This window comes from Panthera onca, chromosome A1, assembly GCF_046562875.1.
Source record: "Panthera onca isolate mPanOnc1 chromosome A1, mPanOnc1 haplotype 2, whole genome shotgun sequence".
NCBI classification, from domain to species: Eukaryota; Metazoa; Chordata; class Mammalia; order Carnivora; family Felidae; genus Panthera; species Panthera onca.
The window spans coordinates 230737838-230759226 of record NC_138339.1 but is presented as its reverse complement, the minus strand read 5'-3'; the positions used below and the strand labels follow the sequence as shown (position 1 = coordinate 230759226).

Below are 21389 nucleotides of genomic sequence, written 5' to 3'. Positions count from 1 at the left end.
AAGACTTTGCTTGACCTCCAGCTCCGATCCCCGTGAAGCCCTCGGAGAGGTGAGAACCCTCGGGAGGTCGTGTTTCAGGCATGCTCTGCGCCTGTGCGGAGCGGGTGCGATAATGCATTGCTAATGCTTGCTCCCCGGTGGCTGGTTGAGAGCTTCTGTGCCGACAAGGGTGGTTTAAGGCTAAATGTGACTCAGAATCCTTAAGCAGTGTTAGCGCAGATACAAGGGCATTATAAATGAGGGCGCCTGAGGGATCTATTCTGGGACCAACGTCACTCTGCTCTTCTGCTAATAAGCTGGCAGGGTGGCAGGTCCTCTGTCGGGCCTGGGTCTGCAGAGCCACGGGCCGGATTCCAGGTCCCCAGCCTTCTCTGGGGTTAGCAGCCGCCCACGGTCTTGACTTCAGCAGGTTGACTCCCAGAGTTGACTTAAAAGGACCAGGAAACCAGAGTCGTGTTTTTCGGGTCCCCTTTGGAGATCGGCACTGTGCCTGGCGGGGGGCGGGGAGGGGGGGCTGGCGTGACCTGGCCAGCTTCCACAATGCGGCCCCCCGCGGGGGTGTGTAAGAAAAGGCCACAAGTGTCCCCCGAGGGACTCTTTAATCCTTACCTCTTCTCCCACTTGAGGGAGTAGGTAGAGGGCGTATTATCTCCCTCTGTTATCTTTTTGTTAAGTTTCTTTATTTCTTTTTGAGAGTGGTGGAGAGAGTGAGTGGGGGAGGGGCAGGGAGAGAGAGAGGGAGAGGGAGAGTCCCACACAGGCTCTGAACCCAAACCGAGAGCCAGACGCTTAACCCCGCGGAGCCACCCAGGCGCCCTTCCCTCTATTCGCCTGGAGAACACTTTGGTTCAGGGAGATGAGTTGACGGGCTCAAGGTTACTCAGCTGGTGAATAACAGAGTCAGAAACAGAGCCCAGGTCTCTGGCGCTAAGTCCTGGATTTTGCACCAGGGCTTTTCTGCATTATCCACGTATATGATGCATAGACCTTGAGCACCTCCTACGTGACAAGCCCTGTGCTTAGCTACACGGTGATAAATAACAAGACGTAGTGGCCGAGCACATGGCACTTGGTGAGATGAACCACAGGAAAAAAAGCGAATGGATACATTGTTGCCGAGAGTGAGAAGAGCCATGAAGGAAAGGAATCAGGCGCAGGGACAGAGAACAGACGTGAGGGATGGCAGCAGAAACTCCTTCAGGGACAGCATGTGGCCTCCTCCCGTGCTCCATAAGGCCGTCATCACTCACTATTTATTTACCACTATCTATCCCGAGTGAAACAGGAAACGTGTCTGGCGTCACTTGAAAAATCAAGCCAAACTATGCTTATACGAGGAGTTACGATTCCTTTTAGGTCCTAGATGATACTCCATACAGATGGATCTAGAGTTGTTCTAGCTAGATAAATACAAAGGGAGTGTGAAGGTGTTTCAGAACCCCGGGACTATGCATTTTCTGCCAAACAGTTGTTGGCATTGCTAGGGGTCAAAAGTGTCAGTAAACCCTCTTCGGTAATCGTCACTTCTTACGCTCTATAGTAAATTACTGGATTGTTTAGTCAAAAGGAACCTCAGAGATCATTCTAGCCCAGATTCTTCACTTTACAGGAGCAGGAGCCCGAGTCCCAGAGGGACAAGCGGTTTGCTCAAACCTCAGAATTTTCGAGTCCAGATTCGAACCCACTGTGCTTTTCCTACTGTTCCAGGCAGCCTGGTGGGTCCACGAGGCATGAGCACAGCCATTTTCCACCCCTGACTCTTGTGAGCTCATGTTCAGTTTAGCTCCCGTTGAGAGAGAGATGTGCTGGTAAGTTAGAGCAGAGCCATCCAGATGGGACAAACCAGGAAAAACTTTGTTCAGGGCAGATTGTGAATTGTGACAGTTTCGTGACTTTCAGATAATAGCATGAACTTCATAAGTGGTTTCTTTTGTGTTTTGGTTTTCTTACCTGTCACATAACACTAGTGTTTTGGGAGGGTCTGGGGATTGACGACTGGAGACAGTTCTTTTTTTTTTTTTTTTTTTTTTGTTTTAATTCTTAAGTGTTTTCTTTCTTTATTTTGAGAGACAGAGGGACAGAGAGAGAGAGAGAGAGAGCACACATGCATGAGCAGGGGAGGGGCAGAGACAGAGGGAGAGAGAGAATCCCAAGCAGGCTCCGCGCTGTCAGCGCAAAGCCTGATGGGAGGGCTCTAACACACGAACTGTGAGATCATGACCTGAGCCAAAATCAAGAGTCAGATACTTAATCAAATGAGCCACTCAGGCATCCCTAGAGACTATTGTGAGGACACTCATTGCTGGTGTTGTGACCCTGGGCTGTTCTTCACTCATCCTTCCTAAGCCTCAGTTTCCCCATTTGTAAAGCAGGAATAATTGAGTTCCCAGGATGCTTGAGAGACTGTGCATAAAGTCCCTGACATAGTGCATGGCATATATCAGATTGAACCATAGAAAACTGCTGATGCCTGACAGTTTAGGATCCACAAAAATGGCAGTTTCATATAGTTCAACCTAACAATAGAAGCCCAGTAAATGTGATTATTGATGGCACGGGTGGTGGTAACACGGTTTTAAAATTATACAAACTTGGTTTCAGATTCCACCTTGTTAAAAAATAAAATTCAACCGAATAAATTTGAAGACCTAATCGGCTTCATTAAAGGATTCACGATTCCAGCACCCCATCTAGCAAGCAGAGGGGGGTGCAGAGGGGTTGTACAAAATGGAAGGTTTTTATAGGAAGGAGGGTGAGGCAAGAAAGTTGTCAGCAAAAGAAAAGGATTTTTTCCGGGCAAGGTTTCTTTCCCTTAGAGAGGAGAGGAGGGGCCCTTATCCTGCAGACCTCACCTTCCTTCCATCCCCCACGTGGGAGAGGGCCCATGCGACCCATGACTGCCTTGGCTCGGATCAGAAAATTCCTGACTACAGATTAAGACTGCATTTTGGAGGGAGATGGAAATTGCTATCAGGTTAGATAGGAAGCCCGGTCTGGGGACTTGGCCTAACTGATGCCATCTTGGGTGTGTGGTTTTCTTTTTAACAATCTTTTCTTTGGCTTACTTGACGTTTATTAATTCACTTAACAAATAATTTTTGAAAGCCACTATGTGCCAGGCGCTATGCCAAGCACAGAGATGATGGCTGGCCAAAGATGTGTGTCCTCATGGGTCTTTTGGTCTGGTAAGTGCAGTTGGGCAAACTGACTTCCTTGAGCCTAAATTTCCTCATCTGCCCAATGGCGACAGTGATACGCTCTTTACCAGGGGGCTGGGAGGATCGGAGACCCAAGTACCCAAAGTGCCTGGGGGCAGTGCCTGACATATAAAAAGCACTCTGTCGACACAATTAATTTGGCATTTGAATAATGCTGGCAGGTCTTCAGGGTGCTTTTATACCCATGCACTTATATCACCCTCATAATTATTCCTGAGAGGTAGGAAAGCTGCAATCAGCCCTTTGTCCAGATGTAGAATGAGTTAAGTATTAGCTCCTGATCCAAATGGTTCTTGTGGGGTTGGGTTTTCTAACTCTCAAATCCAAGGTTCAGGACTCCCGATGCTCACGGGTGCTCCTCAGGGGACTAGAAGGCAAAGGGAATCTCCTTCCCTACAGATGTTTTCTGAATTGGCAGCAATTTTTCAGAAAAGGTTGAGCATTGCACTGCCTGGTGGCCCAGAGGGGAAGGGTATACTTTTAAGAGAGCCAGCCTAGAGCTGGGCTTGGGGTTCGGGTCTGGTTCCCCATCCCCTGCCCTGGACCACATCACACACACACGCACACACACACACATACACACAAACACACACACCACCCATCCCACCTGGCAGTCTTACACAAGCCCTTTGACCCCTGAAGCCCAAGTTTTCACATCTCGAATAAGCAAAGATGATATTGGGCAGGTGCGAAGGATTCAGATTAGATGATGGGCAGGAAAACACTTTGTAAACTGTACCACGATGCCCGTAGAAAGTAACATTACTATCATCGAGGTCCTAGGTTTCTACCAGCCCTGGGCTTTTGCTGAAGTTCAGCCCCAGCTGCCAGCACTTGAGGCTTCTGCTAGATTTTGTGACCAGCATTCGTTGTGTAATGACTGGATTAATACCATGCTAACTTAGCATGTTCTGGCATCTGTGAAACTCACACGGGTGTTTCCTTTTCTCCACTTAGTTCCCGCCGCCTTTGCTGGCCTGATGTACCTGTTCGTGAGGCAAAAATACTTCGTCGGCTACCTGGGGGAGAGAACTCAGAGGTAGGCCACTGGGACTGTTTAAGAACCAGGGTGTGAGCCACGCTTTTTGAGCAAGAAGAGGGATCGTTCACCACCATATTCTGCCCAAGATTTAAGGCTCTGGGCGGGGGGTCACTCGGGGCTGGAGGGTGAAGGCTATAGTATCCCTCCCCCCTTTGCCCCCTGAACTTTGCGGGCTCGGCAAATACAGCTGGGGGACTTGATTCCTACGCCCAGTAACAAATTCCTCCACGTGGCGTCGGGCCCACGAAGGATGCTTTCACACCGCCCGCTGCCCATTCTTGCACCCCCTCTGCCCCCTGCTCTACTCCCACCCTTCAGAGTCTGACTTTCTGGGTCTGGCTTCCCAAGGCCTCCGGTGAGTGAAGCGTTTCACTGTTTGCCTAAAGAAGTGAGAACTAAAACGCGCACCTTGTGATCAGTTCTCTTGAGTAACAGATTTTCCAGGGACCAGCAGGAAGAATGTTGCAAAAATAGGACGCACGAACACTCAGAGGACGGAGCCTGTGAATAGAGTCCCCGTTGCATGGCTGATGGAGGCTGCCAGACGGAAAGCCCCAGAGCAGCAGCTATAACTTTGGCTACACCCGGTTTGGGAAATCCGGATTTCCATAAAATAAATGAGGATACTTACAGGAGACATGTTATAGTCTGCCACCAGTTCCTCAGGATTCTTGTTAGAATGTTTTTTATTTATTTATTTTTTGAGAGAAAGAGAGAGAGAGAGAGAGTGAGCAGCAGAGGGGCAGAGAGAGAGGGCGAGGGCGAGAGAGAATCCCAAGCAGGCTCCGCGTGGCCAGCGCAGAGCCCGATGTGGGGCTTGAACTCGTGAACCGTGAGATCGTGACCTGAGCTGAAATCAAGAGTCGGACACTTAGCTGACTGAGCCACCCAGGCGCTCCCACTTCTTTCGAATTCTTAACGTACCAGCAGGGCTCTAGGAGCCAGGCGTGTGTTCTGGGAGGCTGCCGCCTGCCCCAGTGGGGACTCCAGCCCTCCCCTCCATTTTTCTCCCTTGTCTAGTTTCACGTCCCCCCCTGTCTCTTATGATAGCACCCTCCTCTCGCGGTTAATGGGCTCTCCGTTTAGATAACATCTGCAGCGGTGACAAAGACATTGACATCCCGGGAGGTCGGCAGGTGAAAGCATTCTATCTGGGGACCTTGGGAGCCTGTGAAACTAAATGGCTGGGGGCCGGGGGGGTGATGGCGAGCTGCAGCCAGGAGAAGAATGACTCGTCTCTCAGAGATTCTTTCCTGGGCTCGTCTGCTATTCATTCCTCTCTAGTGGGGTTCTTATTTACCCTTGAAAACCACAGTTCCATTATCTCTCTTACCCTTATCAACACTCTCATAAATGATATTCCTCATTCTCTTCCACTCTGGAAAGCCTCTATTCCGCCTTTTCCCGGGAGAGCACCTGTTGTCAAGAAGCGAGGGGTGGTGGGGTGTCTATCAGTAAAATAAGGGGGTTCTGCTCTCTTGGGCTGCCTCCCCGTGCATCCCTGTCTTCCTCCGCAGAGTCTCCGGGGTCTGGCCCAGTCACTGTTCTCTTCGCCTGTCACCTCTCGCCTGAGATCTTAAAGTCGCTTTAATTCTAAGACAATCTGTGGAGCATGACAACATTTGTTGATTTGCCCGTAGGCTCTCTGCGTTTTAAAGGTAATCACTGCTAGGGAATGAACCGAGGTGGCAAAAAATAATAAGATCTAGACTTAAAACCTTAAAAATACTAGACTTCCCTGGACCTCATTAAAATGTAATTGGCCTAACGTCTTAAATCCTGTCCTAGTCTCCCCCGTGAGATCCCACCGGCCCCTTTACCACTGTCTGTGGTGCCTTCAGAGCCTTCTCACCTGTCCCGCACCCACAGCCTTCATTACTCATCCATCACGGTGCTCCTTCCTGCTGAGACCAAACACGGCCTCACAATACTTCTGAACACAGAGTTCGGAGCTATTGGCATCAGGAGATATGACATCTATGGGATGAAATGTCTAATCCTAATCTAGACCGACATATAGTTTGAGGTAGATGCAACTCCGAGAGCCTCTATGGCTAGGTCCAAGAGGATTTTCAACTCTGCCTTCTGGAAACTATGTGCTAATACCCTCTTCCACCGTGGACCCCCTCTTTCGGATCCCCACTTCTGTCCCTGGGCCGTGTCGCACTTGTTCTCTGCAGATGCTCTAATGGCCAAATGTCTTCGGGATCTGCTTTAGTTCTTGGGCTCACCATAGAGGAAGATACTGCTCAGGGAGACCCTTCCAGGAATTTCTCCCGGGGGCTGTCAATCACCTTTGCTCCTCCCCAGAAGTTGCTTTGGCCCTATCCACATCAGAAGTTCTAGTGTCATTTTGGGTGCAATGGGTGGGCATGACATTCCTTGATGTGTCTCCCCCACCGAAGCTTCTTCCTTCTGGAATTTTGGAGCCCCCACCTTTGTCCCTCCTAGAAGCTTATGGCTCTGATTCTCAGCCCCACATCCTACTCCCTGACACTTTTCTCCCTGTTTTGATTAGGTAGTTTGTAGCATCTCAAACCACGTGAATTTCAGGGGCGCCTGGATAGCTCAGTAGGTTAAGCGTCCGACTCTTGATTTCAGCTCAGGTCTCAGATCTCAGATCTCAGGGCCGTGAGATCGAGCCCTGTGTTGGGTTCTGTCCTGACAGCATGCAGCCTGCCAGAGATTCTCTTTCCCTCTGTCTCTCTGCCCCTCCCCCGCTCATTGTCTGACTCTCAAAAAAAAAATGAATTTTAGTTTCTTCCCCTTTCATTCTAAGCTACTATCGGGACCCAAACTCAGCGGCAGTTGGCATTATATTACAAGACTGCTTGCCTTTTATCATCTACCTTTACTTGACTTTTTAAAAAAAATGTTTATTTATTTTTGAAAGAGAGAGAGAGAGAGAAAGAGAGAAAGAGAGAGCATGAACAGGGGAAGGGCAGAGAGAGAAAGAGACATAGGCTCCAGGCTCTGAACTGTCAGCACAGAGCCCGACGCGGGGCTCGAACTCACGAACTGTGAGATCATGACCTGAGCCGGAGTCGGACGCTTAACCGACTGAGCCACCCAGGCGCCCCTCAAGGCTGGTGTTTCTAAAGTCCAACCCACCAACCAACAACCAAGTGCACCAAGAATTGCCTGGGGGTGCTTGTTAAAAATAGACATTCCTGGGCCTCACCCTCAACGTACCGAATCAGAATCTCTAGGGTAGGAGCCTGGGAGTATGCATTTTAACAACTTCTGCACACAGTGTGGGAATCACTGAAGGCTGTTCATGCCTCTTTTCTGAGAATGATTCATTTGACAAAAATCTCTGGAGGGCCTGATTTATTGGAGATATGTGGGTGAGCAGAGGAACAATATCTTGTTCTCGTGGGCCTTACAATTTTTATTCCCTTTAGAAGTTACCGGGTTTAAAGTGGTATTTCCTTTCTGAAAAGAACAGAATTTTAAGGCCAGATGGGACCATGCAGTTTTCTTTTTCCACCCACATTTTGTATATATTTTTATGTGAGGCGGGGGAGGGTCAGTGACTTGCCCAAGGCCACACAGCAGGGAGCGGGGGCTGGAGCTCAGGGGTCCTGGTGCCTGGCCCCAGCTACACCTCACACCACACCTCCTCCTCCTCGAAGTTTTAGGCACATTCGAGATGGGAATTGTCTGTCATAATGCCTTTTTGAATTTTTTATTTTATTTTATTTATTTTTGATAGAGAGAGAGCACAAGTTGGGGGGCGGGGGGGCAGAGAGAGAAGGAGACAGAATCTGAAACAGGTTCCAGGCTCCGAGCTGTCCGCACAGAGCCCGACGCGGGGCTCGAACTCACAAATTGTGAGAGATCGTGACCTGGGCGGAAGTTGGGTGCTCAACCGACTGAGCCACTCGGGTGTCCCTGTCATAATGCCTTTTTGATGTTTTCACGTAGGTTTGATGCTGTGTGTGTGTAAAAGAGGGGGGGTACATTTATTTCAAAACGTAACAACAAAATCCTAGTCTCCAAAGGAGCCCTCGGGAAGGTAGACAGAGCAGGACTCTGGCCTCACCCAGACAGGTTTGAATTCCCACTTTGCCTCTTCCTGGCTGTGTGCCCTTAGGCACATCATTCAACCTGTCTCTTCTCAGTTTCCCCACCTGGATAATAGGTTACCAATACCCCACAAACGAAGTCACAGATATAAAATGCCTGTCTCTCAGATGCTTCGTTTAATTCCGACCTTCCCCGCCCCATTTAGAGAGAACTGTGTATCAGCTTCCAGAGACAATCACAGAGATGCCTTGGGTTTCAGTCTAATTATGCAGGACGTGTCCCACGGGCCCCCCACCCCGGCCCTTCCTTCTGCCCCCACCGCGCCCACCGCCAGGCTGGACAGATTTCAAACTGAGGCTCCCGAAGTGCCCGAGGTGGGGACCCCCATTCACACTTAGCCCTGCGGGTGGTGGGCACGTGCTGGACCCTTGCCTTCCACGCCCTTCGCACGGTCCGGGAAGAGTTAAGGCACCACCCAGCCGTCTCCTCGGGGGCGGGATGCCTTGAGACCTTTGAAAAATGCTGCCCCGAAGTCAAGAACACCACTATTTCAGCAGCAGGCGCTGCCATTTCATCCTTCACCGCAGATTTATCTCGAGCACATTCTGAAACAGCTTTGCAGATCGCTTTTTCTTGTTTCTGTAATGAGCATATGGTGGCCTCATTCCTGTGATAAATCTGAGCCACCACAATATTTGACTTTTCACAAGTTAATTTCTCTGAACCCTCTATTCTCTGGCTAAAAGATAGCCCTTCCTTAGACTCTGTTACTTTCTCATCAGCATTAGCAGGTGACTGTATTTGTCCGCCAGGGCCACGGTAATCAAGTACCGTAGACGGCGTGGCTCAGACAACAGAGACTGATTGTCTCCGGAGGGTAGAAATCTGAGATCAAGGTGTTGGCTGCCTTGTTTCTTCTGACGCCTCCCTCCTTGGCTCACGGGTGGCCATCTTTCCCTTGTGTCTTCCTTCTGTGTGGGTCTGTGTCCAGATCTTCTCTTCTTAAAGGACATCAGCCATATTGAGTCAGGGTCCACCCTGGTGATTACAGTTTTACCTTAATTACCTCTTTAAAGATTCTGTCTCTAAACACGGTCATGTCCTAAGGAATTGGGGTTAGGATTTCAACATATGAATGGGGTGGGGGGAGGGGAGGACACAATTTAGCCCATCATGCTCTCTTTAGAGAGCATATTATTTTTCTCCCCAATAAAGAAACAGGAGGTCTCACTTCATGAGCATGACTGTAAACAGGGAACCGAGGACAGAAGAACAGGTCAGAACGGGGCAGAAGAACACAGCGGGCCAAGGAGCAGGGACAATGTCGGCCAGCCATGTTTCTCAAACTTTAATGGCCTGTGAGTCACGGAAGGACTTGTCAAAACGCAGATTTGGATCCGCTGAATCCAGAGAGGGACCTGCGATTCTGCATTTCTCAACAAGCCCCCGGTGGATGCCAACGCTGCTGGTCCTCGGCCCACACTTTGAGTAGCAAGGAAATAGTCGCACCGCTGAACGTTTTTCAGACTCTTGACATAGGGAAGTTAGGAGTTCCGTGATGAAGCTTTGGGGTCCATTTCAAAAAGATAAAATTTCTACCGTCGAGCCTGGGGATGCCAAATTCTGCTCTCTCTCTTGATTATGTCAAAAACCATAATGCTCAGCAGCACTGACGCACCTGTTTAGCTGAGTTGGCTGTTCTCGTTGAGCAGCCATGATTGCCAAAGGGTCCCCTCACTGGGTCGTTACTAACAGCCTTAACGAGCCATTTGGCTGGACTTTCCAAACGCGCTAGCGCTACCCGGGTTGGATCCGGCCACGGCGGTCACAAAAGGATCGTTCAGAGGGAAGCCAGGGCAGCCGCTGTGCACAATTAGGTGGTCACCTATCACTGGGGAGCTGCCTCCTGACCCCAGCTGACGATTTGCCTAAGCAGCGTAGGATTTAGAGCCTTTGAGAGAAGAATATGAATGTACTAAAACATCTCTGCCCCACCTCCATTCGCTTAAAATGTAAGAGCCTGTCTTCCGCTGCTCGGGGTCCAGCTTTCATTAGTGTGAACATGGCTCATTCCCAAGCAGCCTCAGGAGAATAGATTGAACCCTCAGATCCTGAAGCACCTTTTAGATTCCATCAGCCTCACTGGTTCGTGAAACCAGCCCCTGTCTCAGAGAGGCACTTCAGTCCTGGGTGAGACACCGCGGCCAGCACGGCTTCGCAGGCACTCCTGGAGCAGAGCGGCTGCAGAAAGGGTCGGAACGAGTCACTGGGGTTCCTAATCCCGGGTCAGAATGCCTGACGACCGACCGACAGCACCCACTGCCTTCATGCCATCAGGGTTCAGAAGGACACTGGGGGAACGCAGAGAAGCTGTAGAGCAGAGCCCTAACGATGATGGGGTTTGGGGTCTCGGCTCTCGTAGCTTGGTTCTGAAATACGTTCAGTGATTAATAGTAGCAGAGACCCTTCTGTTCTTCATAGGAAGTCAATGGAGCATTCCTGAGTAAAAGGAACTATAATTGAAACCCCTTGTGTCTCAAATTGATGACGTTCTTTGTTAAGCCCATCTCAGTTGCCGCTTCTACCGTTTTCTCTCTTTTCCAGCACACCGGGCTACATATTTGGGAAGCGAATCATACTGTTCCTGTTCCTCATGTCCCTTGCCGGTATCTTCAACTATTATCTCATCTTCTTTTTCGGAAGTGACTTCGAAAACTACATAAAGACGGTAACCACCACCGTCTCCCCTCTACTCCTCATCCCCTGACTCTCCGCCGAATACAGGGTCGGCACTTCTATCTGATCGATACCTGAAGTCATCATAACTCAGCCCTTGGAAAGATACAGCTCCTCTTTAGACAGCTGTAAATCGAATGACCATCCGGGCTCTGCAGCTTGAGTTAACCTTGCTTTCCCCGGAAGAAAATAACTTAGTGTCCGCTCCCCCGCCCTTGAGAATGGCAGTGGCCCCGTATCTCTTACTCAGACCCGTTCGGTAGTTCTGTAGGTTTCCTGAGTTACCCCACTTCCCGAAGATGTTTTGTGACCACATTTATGTTTTCCTCAAATAAAGCGCAGAGACATGTTTCACGCTGGGGGTCGAGTTTTTTTTGTGGGTTTCTTGCTACATTTGAACACCTAGTCGGTTTTCCTCAGCCTCAACGACGATAATAGAAAATACACTGTCCTTGCACGCAGGCGTGCCTAGAAGGCATTCACCAAAATGTCAATTAGGATTATCTTGGGCTGAAGCGATTTGGGGGTGAGTTTTACTCTGTGTTTATATTTTCATGTATTATTTGCAGCAAATAAATGGCACTCAGCACAGAACCAGAAGAGACAACAGCCGGAGCGTGGCCTCTCTGGGAAGCCTTTCCCATCTCCCGGTTGGTCTAGTGTTGCCCTCTGACCTCCCACAGCACCCTCTGAACATCTCAACCGCAGCAAATCCATATTACAATGGAAAGATGTCTATTAGCGCGTGTCGCCCCGTCCCACTAAATCATTAGCTCTTGGATATCCCTGATGTCCCATCTATCTTGCTTTTCCTGTGCCAAGCTCGGAGACTGTCACATCGCAGGCATCCTGCCTCAAGCTAGTTCGGAACTCAAACAGACGTCCTGCAAAGTGATATATGGTAGGGGACAGTTGGGGTGTTTTATGAGATTAAGATGTTTTCTTTCGATGTTTTAATGGGATTAATTGTGGAGAAATGCAAAAGCAAAAACGAAAACCAACCCCCCGCCCCCCACACTATCCTTCCTTAGACAGACAGACTTCCTGAAGGATCTTTTGTTGACTTCCTTAAGAAGACTTCACACACCCTATGAGGATTAGGTTGGTATCTTTATGTGCTAGCATCGTGCCCAGCACCCATCGTATCATCTCAGTTTAAAATGTGCTGTGGGGTGCCTGGGTGGCTCAATAGGTTGAGCGTCGGGTCATGATCTTGCGGTACGTAAATTCGAGCCCCGTATCGGGCTCACCGCCGTCAGCGAGGAAGCCCACTTCAGATCCTCTGTCCCCCTGTCTCTCTGCCCCTCCCTTGCTTGTGTGCTCTCTTTCGGAAATAAACATTTAAAACAAGACAAAACGGAACATGCCGTAACTCAGTGTCAGAGCCTAGGATAATGCCGGGCCCATTGAGGGGCCCCCAGGTATTGGTTGAACAAATGAATAAATGAATGAATGAGTTTATAAATCACTGGCTAGCAGTATTTAATAAAATATGTCTGTAGAGCCGTTTCCCATATTGAGGATGGATTCACGGTGGTGCAACCAACTGTCACACACATACACACACACACACACACACACACACACACACGGTGTCCCTTGTCACAATTTAGATAATAGCTGGGTGTGGTCAAGAGTCCAGGACTCCCGACAGAGAGAAGCCAGCAACTCCTGAGGACTGAGCTCTCGGCTGAGGTGAACAGCGATGGATGAGTCCCTGCTACCCCCGCTGAGTCTCATGATGGTCACAGTCTTAGGCAGAATGAGACAAATCCAGGGGCCACAGCTCCCCAGTTTTCTCGGAGTTGCCTGCTTGGGGAGTGGAGGGAATGAAACATGGAATCCGGCCCGTGTGACGTCTGCTTCGTGTGCGATGCCCAAGGCAAGCAGATTTCTCAGTTCATGGGAAAACCCCCATGTGGGCATGGTTTCCTAGGCCTATCTGATGGTCCAGACTAAAGCCCCGCTTGGGCTTTTCTGGCCAAACCCCAACCAGCAGAAGCTTCTCCATGCCCATGGCTCCAGCAGAGTTGCTTCCGCTCTTAGCCCTCTGTAGAGACCAGGACCCAAATGTCCTAGTGGGCAGTGGGAAGGAAAGGGCTTCGCAGACCGCAAGGTGGAGGGGGCTCCAGGGGCCACCTCATCCTGGCTTGGTGTGGAGGGCAACAAGGTGACCAGGCATCCATGTTTGCCTGGGACTAAGAGATTTCCCAGGAGGAGACGCTTTCGGTTTTAAAACTGGGACAGTCCTGGGAAAACCAGGATGAGTGGGTTGCTCTAAGGGCGAGCTGGGCCAGGATATGCTCGGGGGAGCCTGGGGACCCCTTAGCTCCCAGAGGCCGCACCGTCCGAGCTGACCATGGGACCTCCAGGGTGCAAAGACAGGAAATGACGTAATGGCCCATCAGAGGCTCTGCGGACTCCGGCTTGGGTGGAGAGTCCACGACTGAGGGCACTCAGGGGTTGAGGTGCAGGTAGAGGAGACTTGACTGTTATGAAGAAGAGGGTCTCAGGGCAGAACTCCTGCTGTCTGGTTGGAGGCGACCCTGCCTAGTGGTCAAACTCTGTCTTCAGAGTTCCAGGCCTGGGCTCAACCCTTGCCCTGTCACCCCCTCCATTCTGTGACTTCCCCCCAAGCCTCCAGTTTTGCATTTATTAAATTGGGATAATAATAGCGTCAAAATATGGGGTTGCTATAAAGAGAGAAAGCAATTGAAAAATTTTAGCATACAATACGTGCTGAATATTATCATCTGGTATTGCTATACTTATTATATTTATTATCGTTACGTTGTTTGATTCATTTTCTATTGCTGCATAAGAAACTCCCACAACCTTAGTTGATTATCACCCCGTACGTTGCCACCTCACCGTTTCATTGGGTCAGAGGTCATATGCTTGAGCTGGGTCCTCTGTTCAGGGTCTCAGCAGGCCATAATCAACATGTCGGCCTGGGATGCAATCTCCGCTGAGGCTTGGCATTCTCTTCAGGCTCACTGGTTGTAGGCAGAACTCGGTTCTTTGCCACTCCAGAAGAAAAGCCCTCAGCTCCTGGTAGCCCCTTCCCTGACACATGGGCTTCTGCACAACATGGCATTTTTACCTCTTTAAGGCCAACAGGAGAGCAACATTGGTGTCTTTTTCATCTCTGACCTCTAGACCCACTTTTATAAGGTTCTCCTGATTAGGCCAGGCCCACCCAGGTCAAGCTCACCTTTGATGAACTTAAAATCAACTGCTTTGGCACCACAGTGACTTTGCAAAACCCCTTCACTTTTACCTTATAATGTAACTTAGTGAGATTACAATCTGGGCCCTGCTCACCCTCGAGGCGGGGGGCAGATGATACAGAAGGGTGAGTCATTTTAGGATTCTGACTACCCAGCTTACCTTCCAGTCTCAGAGGAGCCAAAGGGAGCGGGATGGATGGTGAGATTATGGGTCTTCTGGGCAGAAGCAGGGTGGAGTGTGTGTGTGTGTGTGTGCTCGTGCACGTGTGAACATTTGGGTGAGAATTCTATTAGGAAGGAGGCTGGGGTCTCTCCCAATTCCTTAGGAGCAGGGAAGCTTCATTCATAACCTTTTCTGTCCCCTGTGGGAAACAGTGCAGTGATAGAACAGATGAAGCTGAGACAAACAAGAAGTGAACCCCACCCTCCCCTTCCATTTTGACAAAAATACGCTATTTTCATAAGAATGTCCCTGACTGGCTGTCCCCGTTGCCTGAGCCGACGTTACGTCTCTCCTGGACCATTTCCGTAGCCACCTCCATTGGGTGTTACATCACATGCCCTCGCTTGAAACCTGCCAGGGCATTTTTATCACTCTTAGGATAAACCCCAAGTGCCTTGATGTGGCCTTCCAGGGCCCGTGCGGTTGGTGGCGGTGTTCCTCTTCGAGCTGCCCGCCTTGGCTCACTGGGCGTCAGCCCCGCTGGCCCTCCTGCTGCCGGCTGTAATGCGGGGCTCCTCCCCCAGGTGCTCTGTGGCTCCCTCCCTCCTTGTGCTGAGTCTGCCAGTGGTCACCTCCTCACAGAGCCCTCCAAGACCAGTGCGGAGTCTACATAGACGTGCAATTCCTCCTCTGCCCCGCCCTCCATCTCCTACCCTTGTTTTACTTTTTCTTCTCTGTCGCCTGAAGTTAGATCACCTATTTAGTGCTCTACTTGTCCATTGTCTGTCTCCTGCACTAGGATAGAAGCTCCCAAAGGGCAGGGATTTTGTCTGTATTGCTCATCCCTCTATTCCCATGGCCTAGAACAGTGCTAGGCAGATAATCAGTGCTCCAGACATACTGAATGAGTCAATGGAAGAATGGACTGGGTTGGATGATTATGTCTACTGGCTTAAGTGACTGGGAGGTAGGTTGCAGTGGTGATGGCTAAAGGGCTGTGAGCAAATTCAGGACAGGGAGCCTTACAGATGATCTTAAATTTGAGTAAGCCAAACTCCAGCTAGGGGACCCATTAGAAAATGGAAATCCCTCGGCACCACCCCCAGAGATATGATCTGGTAGGTTAGGGATTGGGCCCAGGAATTCACATTCTTATTAAGATTCTCTGGATCGTCCTGATGCAGACAGTTGAAGACCACTCTTCCAGAAGCTTTTCGTTCTACAGCTGTACCACCCAATATGGCGGCTACTGGCCCTTGAAAGATGGCTCCTCTAAACTGAGATGTGCTGTAAACCTAGAGTGCACGCCAGATTTCAAAGATTTAATACCAAAAATGTAAAGTATCTCATTTATAATGTTTATGTATGGATCACACGTTGCAATGATACTCTCGTGGCTGTAGGTGTTAAGTAAAATGTATTATTAGAATTAACTTCACCTGTTTCTTTGTACTTTTCTTAATCTGACTACTAGAAATTTTAAATTACATATACAGCTCACATTATGTTCCTATTGATCTAGAAGTTCTACGGGAGCCAGCAAGCCTCACAGCTGAAATAAGTGCTGGACCCCACCCTGCGCACTTATCTTCAGGGATGATCTCTTGCAGACAATATTGAAAAATGTGCCGATGAAAGTTACCGCAAGAAGCAAACTGGTCCTGTCTGAATCTGGAAGTAGTTCTTTGAAGCTTGTTACCATATGATCACGAGAGTGTTTCATTAAGTATTTCTGATCACAGATGTGGCACATTATTAAAATATCATTTTTACGGTCACCCTAGAGGCGAGGGTTATCTGAATATGGAGAGAGAAACAGCTTGTGGGAGCTGTTGTATAAATGAAATTACTAGAAAGCAGTGCACTCGATTGCATATTGGCTTGGGGGCTTATTCTTATTAAAATGTTTAGATAGCAGTTTCTGTTCATTTTCTGCAGAATTGCTCTCCAAATTAAAAATTTGGCTTGGCACACCAATAGACCAGAGTCCCGGGAGAAGTTTATCCTCCTTTGCTTCTCGTTATCCTTGCCTAAGCACTTAGATGCCGTGCTGATAGGGCGCGCAGAAGGTCTGCACGGAGCACACGCGTTTGAATTTCCTGCAGCCCTGCAAATGGGTGCGCTCGAACTTGCCTAAAAGAAGTCAGCGCGGGCTTCAAGCATATCAGAAGGTCTATCTATAGGAAAGCAACCACTCTGTCTCTTATGATAATTTTTAGAAACAATTTTTAACGGAAATTGGCCTTCCTAGTTGAAGACTTGCAAAAATGGACTTGCTATTAATAGACTAGAAGCCACTGCATAAACAAAATGAAATATAAGCCTTCGCAGAATTCAGACTAATAAATGGCTTCTCAGCCAATGAACAAGGCAGCAGAAGACTGAACCTTTGGTGCAAGATGACTTCCTTCCCTACGTGTACGTTTGCTTCCTCGACGTCAACACGATGGCCACCAGAACGTGGCCACAGCAACTGTCTGGAAACGTCTATTCTCACCCGGAGCCCAAGAGCCACGCCCACTGGGCACACAGCCTCCCTCCCTCACCTCAGTTATATTCAAGCTTACCAATGCTTCAGCTGGTGTGAAAAGAGTGCTAGCTGATGCGATTGACCGTGAAGTGGGATGATTCTTGTAACTTCCGTCAGCAAAAGGCCTTATTGGCGGTGGGGTTGGGGAGCTGGGGAAAGTGTGTGTGTGTGTGTGTGTGTGTGTGTGTGTGTGATTCGTTCGCGCCTACAGAGAGGACAAAACCCACAATAACATTTTGTGATTCAGCTGACACATCCTTTCTCTCTGTCTCTCAATCACCTAGGTTAATGAGGACAACAGAAAACATAGTTAATGCCTGAACCTACTCTCATCATAATCCTTTGTTTCAAAGCCCTTCCTTTCCTGAGATCCTTACCTTCACTCTTCCCTGTCGTGAGGCTGTTATTGAGGAATTAAATGGGGGGAGGCCAGGCAGAGAAAGGAAGTGGGCCGCCAGAAAGTCAAGAGTTGCGTGGGTACTCTTCTAGAATGTTCCGCATTGCTTCAGTGAGGGATTCTTAACTAGTGTGTTACTATGAAACAAGTCAAATAAATCTCTGACCTTGATAAAGTGCTAACGAATTAATTAATTTAACAAGCAGCCATTACTTGTTACTTACATTCCTCCTTTTTTTCAAGTTTACTTATTTATTTTAAGAGAGAAAGCAAGCACAAGCTGGGGAGGGGAAGAGAGAGAAGGAGAGGGAGAGAATCCCAGGCTGGCTCCGCACTGTCAGTGCAGAGCCCGACTCAGAACTCGCACTCACAAGCTGTGAGATCGTGACCTGAGCCGAAATCGAGAGTCTGACGCTTAACCTACAGAGCCACCCAGGCGCCCCTCTGTTGGAAGCATTTTAAAGCATCGCATCAGAAAAGCTCCTACCACCGACAGATATATATGCAAGATAGATATGGCTTTTCATATAAAACACAAGGCTTGAAAGTCACGTCTCCCGCTGTGTACTTGAGTCAACCTCCTCTGTGATTTGGGGAGACTGGTAGGAAGGTTTGAGAGACGCTGGACTGTGAACACAGGCATCAACGGCAGATCATGAGTAAACCATTTTGACTGGAGTGAAAGATCGCCCAAAAGGAAGGTCCACGGGTTAAGGTCGCGGACTCTTCAGCGCCGCCCAGCCTGTGGGATTTGGATGCTCTCAGTTGAGGGTTGTTGAAAGTGTTTGTTTTTGTTTTTAAGAGAATGATGCCTTGTGCAAAGCAGGATTTTCATAGAAAAACCTGGCAGCTTTACTGAAGATAGCCGAGGAAAGGAAATATCTAGATGGGGGAGGAGGAACGCGCTGGAGATCATTGGTAGGTGAAAATTTCAATGGTTTAAATGCAAGATGGGGCCCGGATCCAAGTTCAAGTCTATCTTTTATTTATTTATTTATTTGTTTATTTATTTATTTATATTTTAGAGAGAGAGAGCATGGGGAGGGGGTAGAGGGAAAGAGAGAGAAAGAGAGAGAGAGAGAGAGAGAGAGAATTTTAAGCAGGTTTCACGCTCAACACAGAGCCCAACGTGGGGCTCGATCCCACGACCCTGGGATCATGACCTGAGCTGAAATCAAGAGTTCGATGTCCAAACTGACTGAGCCACCCAGGCTTCTGAGTCTACCTCTTTTTAAGGTCATTGTGAACTGACCTTACCACGACTCGTGGGTAATTTGGGGCATATGATGGCACTGGGGCATTGAAGGTGGGTGAGAGTTAGCTATGTCCTCAGCCTCATTATCTTGTTATCAAGGAAGCAATTCTCAGGCCAGATTTGGCCACAAATATAGATCTTTTATTAAACAAACCTCCCTTTAGAAAGCAGGCCTGGGACAGTTCATATAACTGCGAGCTTGGGGATTCCTCTCGTCTAAAAGCTTCTTTTGAGTCAGATGCAACAACATTCAGTGCCGTCCCTAAGGACATGGTCCCAAGCCTCACTGGATTCCTACAGCCCGTTCACACCCGGGCTGGGGAGCACCTGCCCCATATTTACCCAGTCCTCAAAAGATGAATACGTTTAATTTGAACACTGAGAGCCCATTTTTGACATTCATCATGTAAACCAGCAAGCCTCTCTTTTCACCAACAGAAACTCACTTCTCACGGGGGCGCCTGGGCGGCTCAGTCAGTTAAGCCTCCAGCTTTGGCTCAGATCCTGATCTCATGGTTCGTGAGTTTGAGCCCCATGTCGGGCTCTCTGCTCTCAGCACAGAGCCCGTTTTGTATCCTCTTTCCCCCTCTCTCTCTGCTCCTCCCTCTCTTGCACTGTCTCAAAAATAAACAAACAGGGGCACCTGGGTGAGCTTAGTCGGTTGACCATCCGACTTCATCTCAGGTCATGATCTCACACTCCGTGGGTTCCAGCCCCGCGTCGGGCTCTGTGCTGACAGCTCAGAGCCTGACAGCTCAGAGCTTCAGATTCTGTGTCTCCCTCCCTCTCTGCCCCTCTCCTGCTCATGGTCTCTCTCTGTCTCAAAAATAAATAAATAAAAACATTTTTAAAAAAAATAAAAAAATAAATAAACACTTAAAGAAACTCACTTCTGATACTCACTATCCTGAGTTTTAAAGCCTCAAGTGGTGATTGAGATCAGAAGAGCCGATGGCTTTCTGCTTTCAGCTTCGAGGCTGAATTTCTCTATTGCCCTTGAATTTCTTTCTTTTCTTTTCCTTTTTTTTTTTTTTTTTACATGTATTTATTTTTGAGAGACAGAGAGAGAGCACAAGCGGGAGAGGGGCAGACAGGAGGAGACAAAGAACTCGAAGCAGGTTCCAGGCTCCGAGCTGTCAGCACAGAGCCGGCTGCGGGGCTCCAACTCACGAACCATGAGATTATGACCTGAGCTGAAGTCGGACGCTTAATCGACTGAGCCACCCAGGCGCGCCACCCGCCCCTGAATTTCTAAGGGCTACTAAATGCCCCTAGAGTTGAGACTTCCAGTAATACAAACTCATGTTCTCATGCTCAATGTCCAACTATTTTAAAGTAAATTAGGAACATTGTAAAATAAACCCATACGTTGAACTGTTATTCCATAAAACTGTAATATGGATTTTTAAAAAATGGTAGCAATAAACTGTAAAGCACCTATATTATTCTTTTTGACCAGGAAATCTTGACCTCACGGCCCAGGCATGAAAATAACACATAACGATAGCTGTCATGATGGGTGAGAGACTGTGCCAAGGGCTTCAGATGTATCCACTCATTTAACCTTTGGAACAAACCGATGAGGCAGGTGTCATTATTCCATTTTACAAAGGGGGAAAGCGAAAGTGAATCTTAAAGAGAACAAGTCATTTGACCCAGGTCGGACAGCTTGAAACTCATGGACGTGGGATCCAGGTCTGGACCTTGGGGGTGGGGAAGCTCAAAAACCCTGAAATTATCGTCAGGATTGTGGATGTGTGGGCATCCGTATCGTGCATGATGTTTCTGGGGATGGAGGGTAGGGAAGGGCTGTGGTAAGTTTCTATGACTTTCAATGGATTCTTGACGACTTTCAGCCCCACGATCTAAACCAGCACCATCAGAATCCAGACGCCTTGCCTGACAACTGCCTGTCATAAGTCCATCTTCCTAATGGATGCATGAGGTAGATGTTTCATTTTCTCTTCCGCGGATAGACATACTGAACCGGGTCTTTGAATCTAAAAACACAGCCACATTATCCTAATTTATGGAAAGCATGTCAGGTAAGAAAAATCACGTTCATAAGAAATCAGTTGATCTTTTGTATTTATAATTGACTTTTCTGAATTTTCCAATTTAGGATTGGGCTCAAAGAGAACAGGATGGCTCCACACTGTGAAAAATAAAAATATGTTTAAAATTGTTTAAAATTGTTTCTCTGCTAAAGACAAGAGACTTTAAGGCATTTTCCTGATAATGGCCTTACAAGCCTTCCAGACTTTATAGGTAATTTCTAACTCTATGGTCCTTTGCTGTTTGAAAAGATAATCTACTCCCCGTATTTATCTGGACCAAAGCGAAATGATCATGTTTCCTTTGGTTTTGGTGGGGTGTTGACAGAACGGATAATTGAAATATCTTACTGTTGCTAAGGCAAACTGACTTGAAGAAGAAGAGGCGGGGGGAGATAGAGGAAGTAGATATTTTCTTGAAACAATTTGTCCTTCAATCTTCCTTCTGAGCTATTTTGAGCTGTAGTGAAATAGTATTTCAGGAATTCGTACAAAAAGAGAATATACGGTTTCTCTTATCCCTTCTCTACTCTGGTCATACACAGTTATCTTAAAAATTGTTTGAATTGATACAGAAAAAAGCACATAACTTGTACAGTAACTTGAAGCATATTCTGCTTACGCGTGCCCAGCAATCCACTGCTTTACCGCCCAGCCCGTCCGTACTCCAGAAATGAGGCTAAAAGAGGCAAATCCTTGATTGTCCTTTGAGGCTCATCTGCCCCTTACACAAAA

General features: G+C 48.3%; 1 protein-coding gene across 4 annotated transcripts in view; it reads left to right on the top strand.

Annotated features, from left to right (window-relative positions):
- The window catches only part of ALOX5AP (arachidonate 5-lipoxygenase activating protein), a 34678-nt gene extending 16415 nt beyond the window's left edge, over positions 1-18263 (top strand). For 2 of the 4 annotated variants that reach the window (XM_060637434.3, XM_081795423.1), the window contains 2 exons: positions 4176-4257; positions 11595-18263. In XM_060637434.3, coding sequence (XP_060493417.3) covers positions 4176-4257; positions 11595-11798 — 286 coding nt within the window. In that variant the 3' untranslated portion in view covers positions 11799-18263. The other 2 variants (XM_060637433.2, XM_060637432.3) reach the window with 2 other exon arrangements.
- Positions 18264-21389: the final 3126 nt, after the last annotated feature.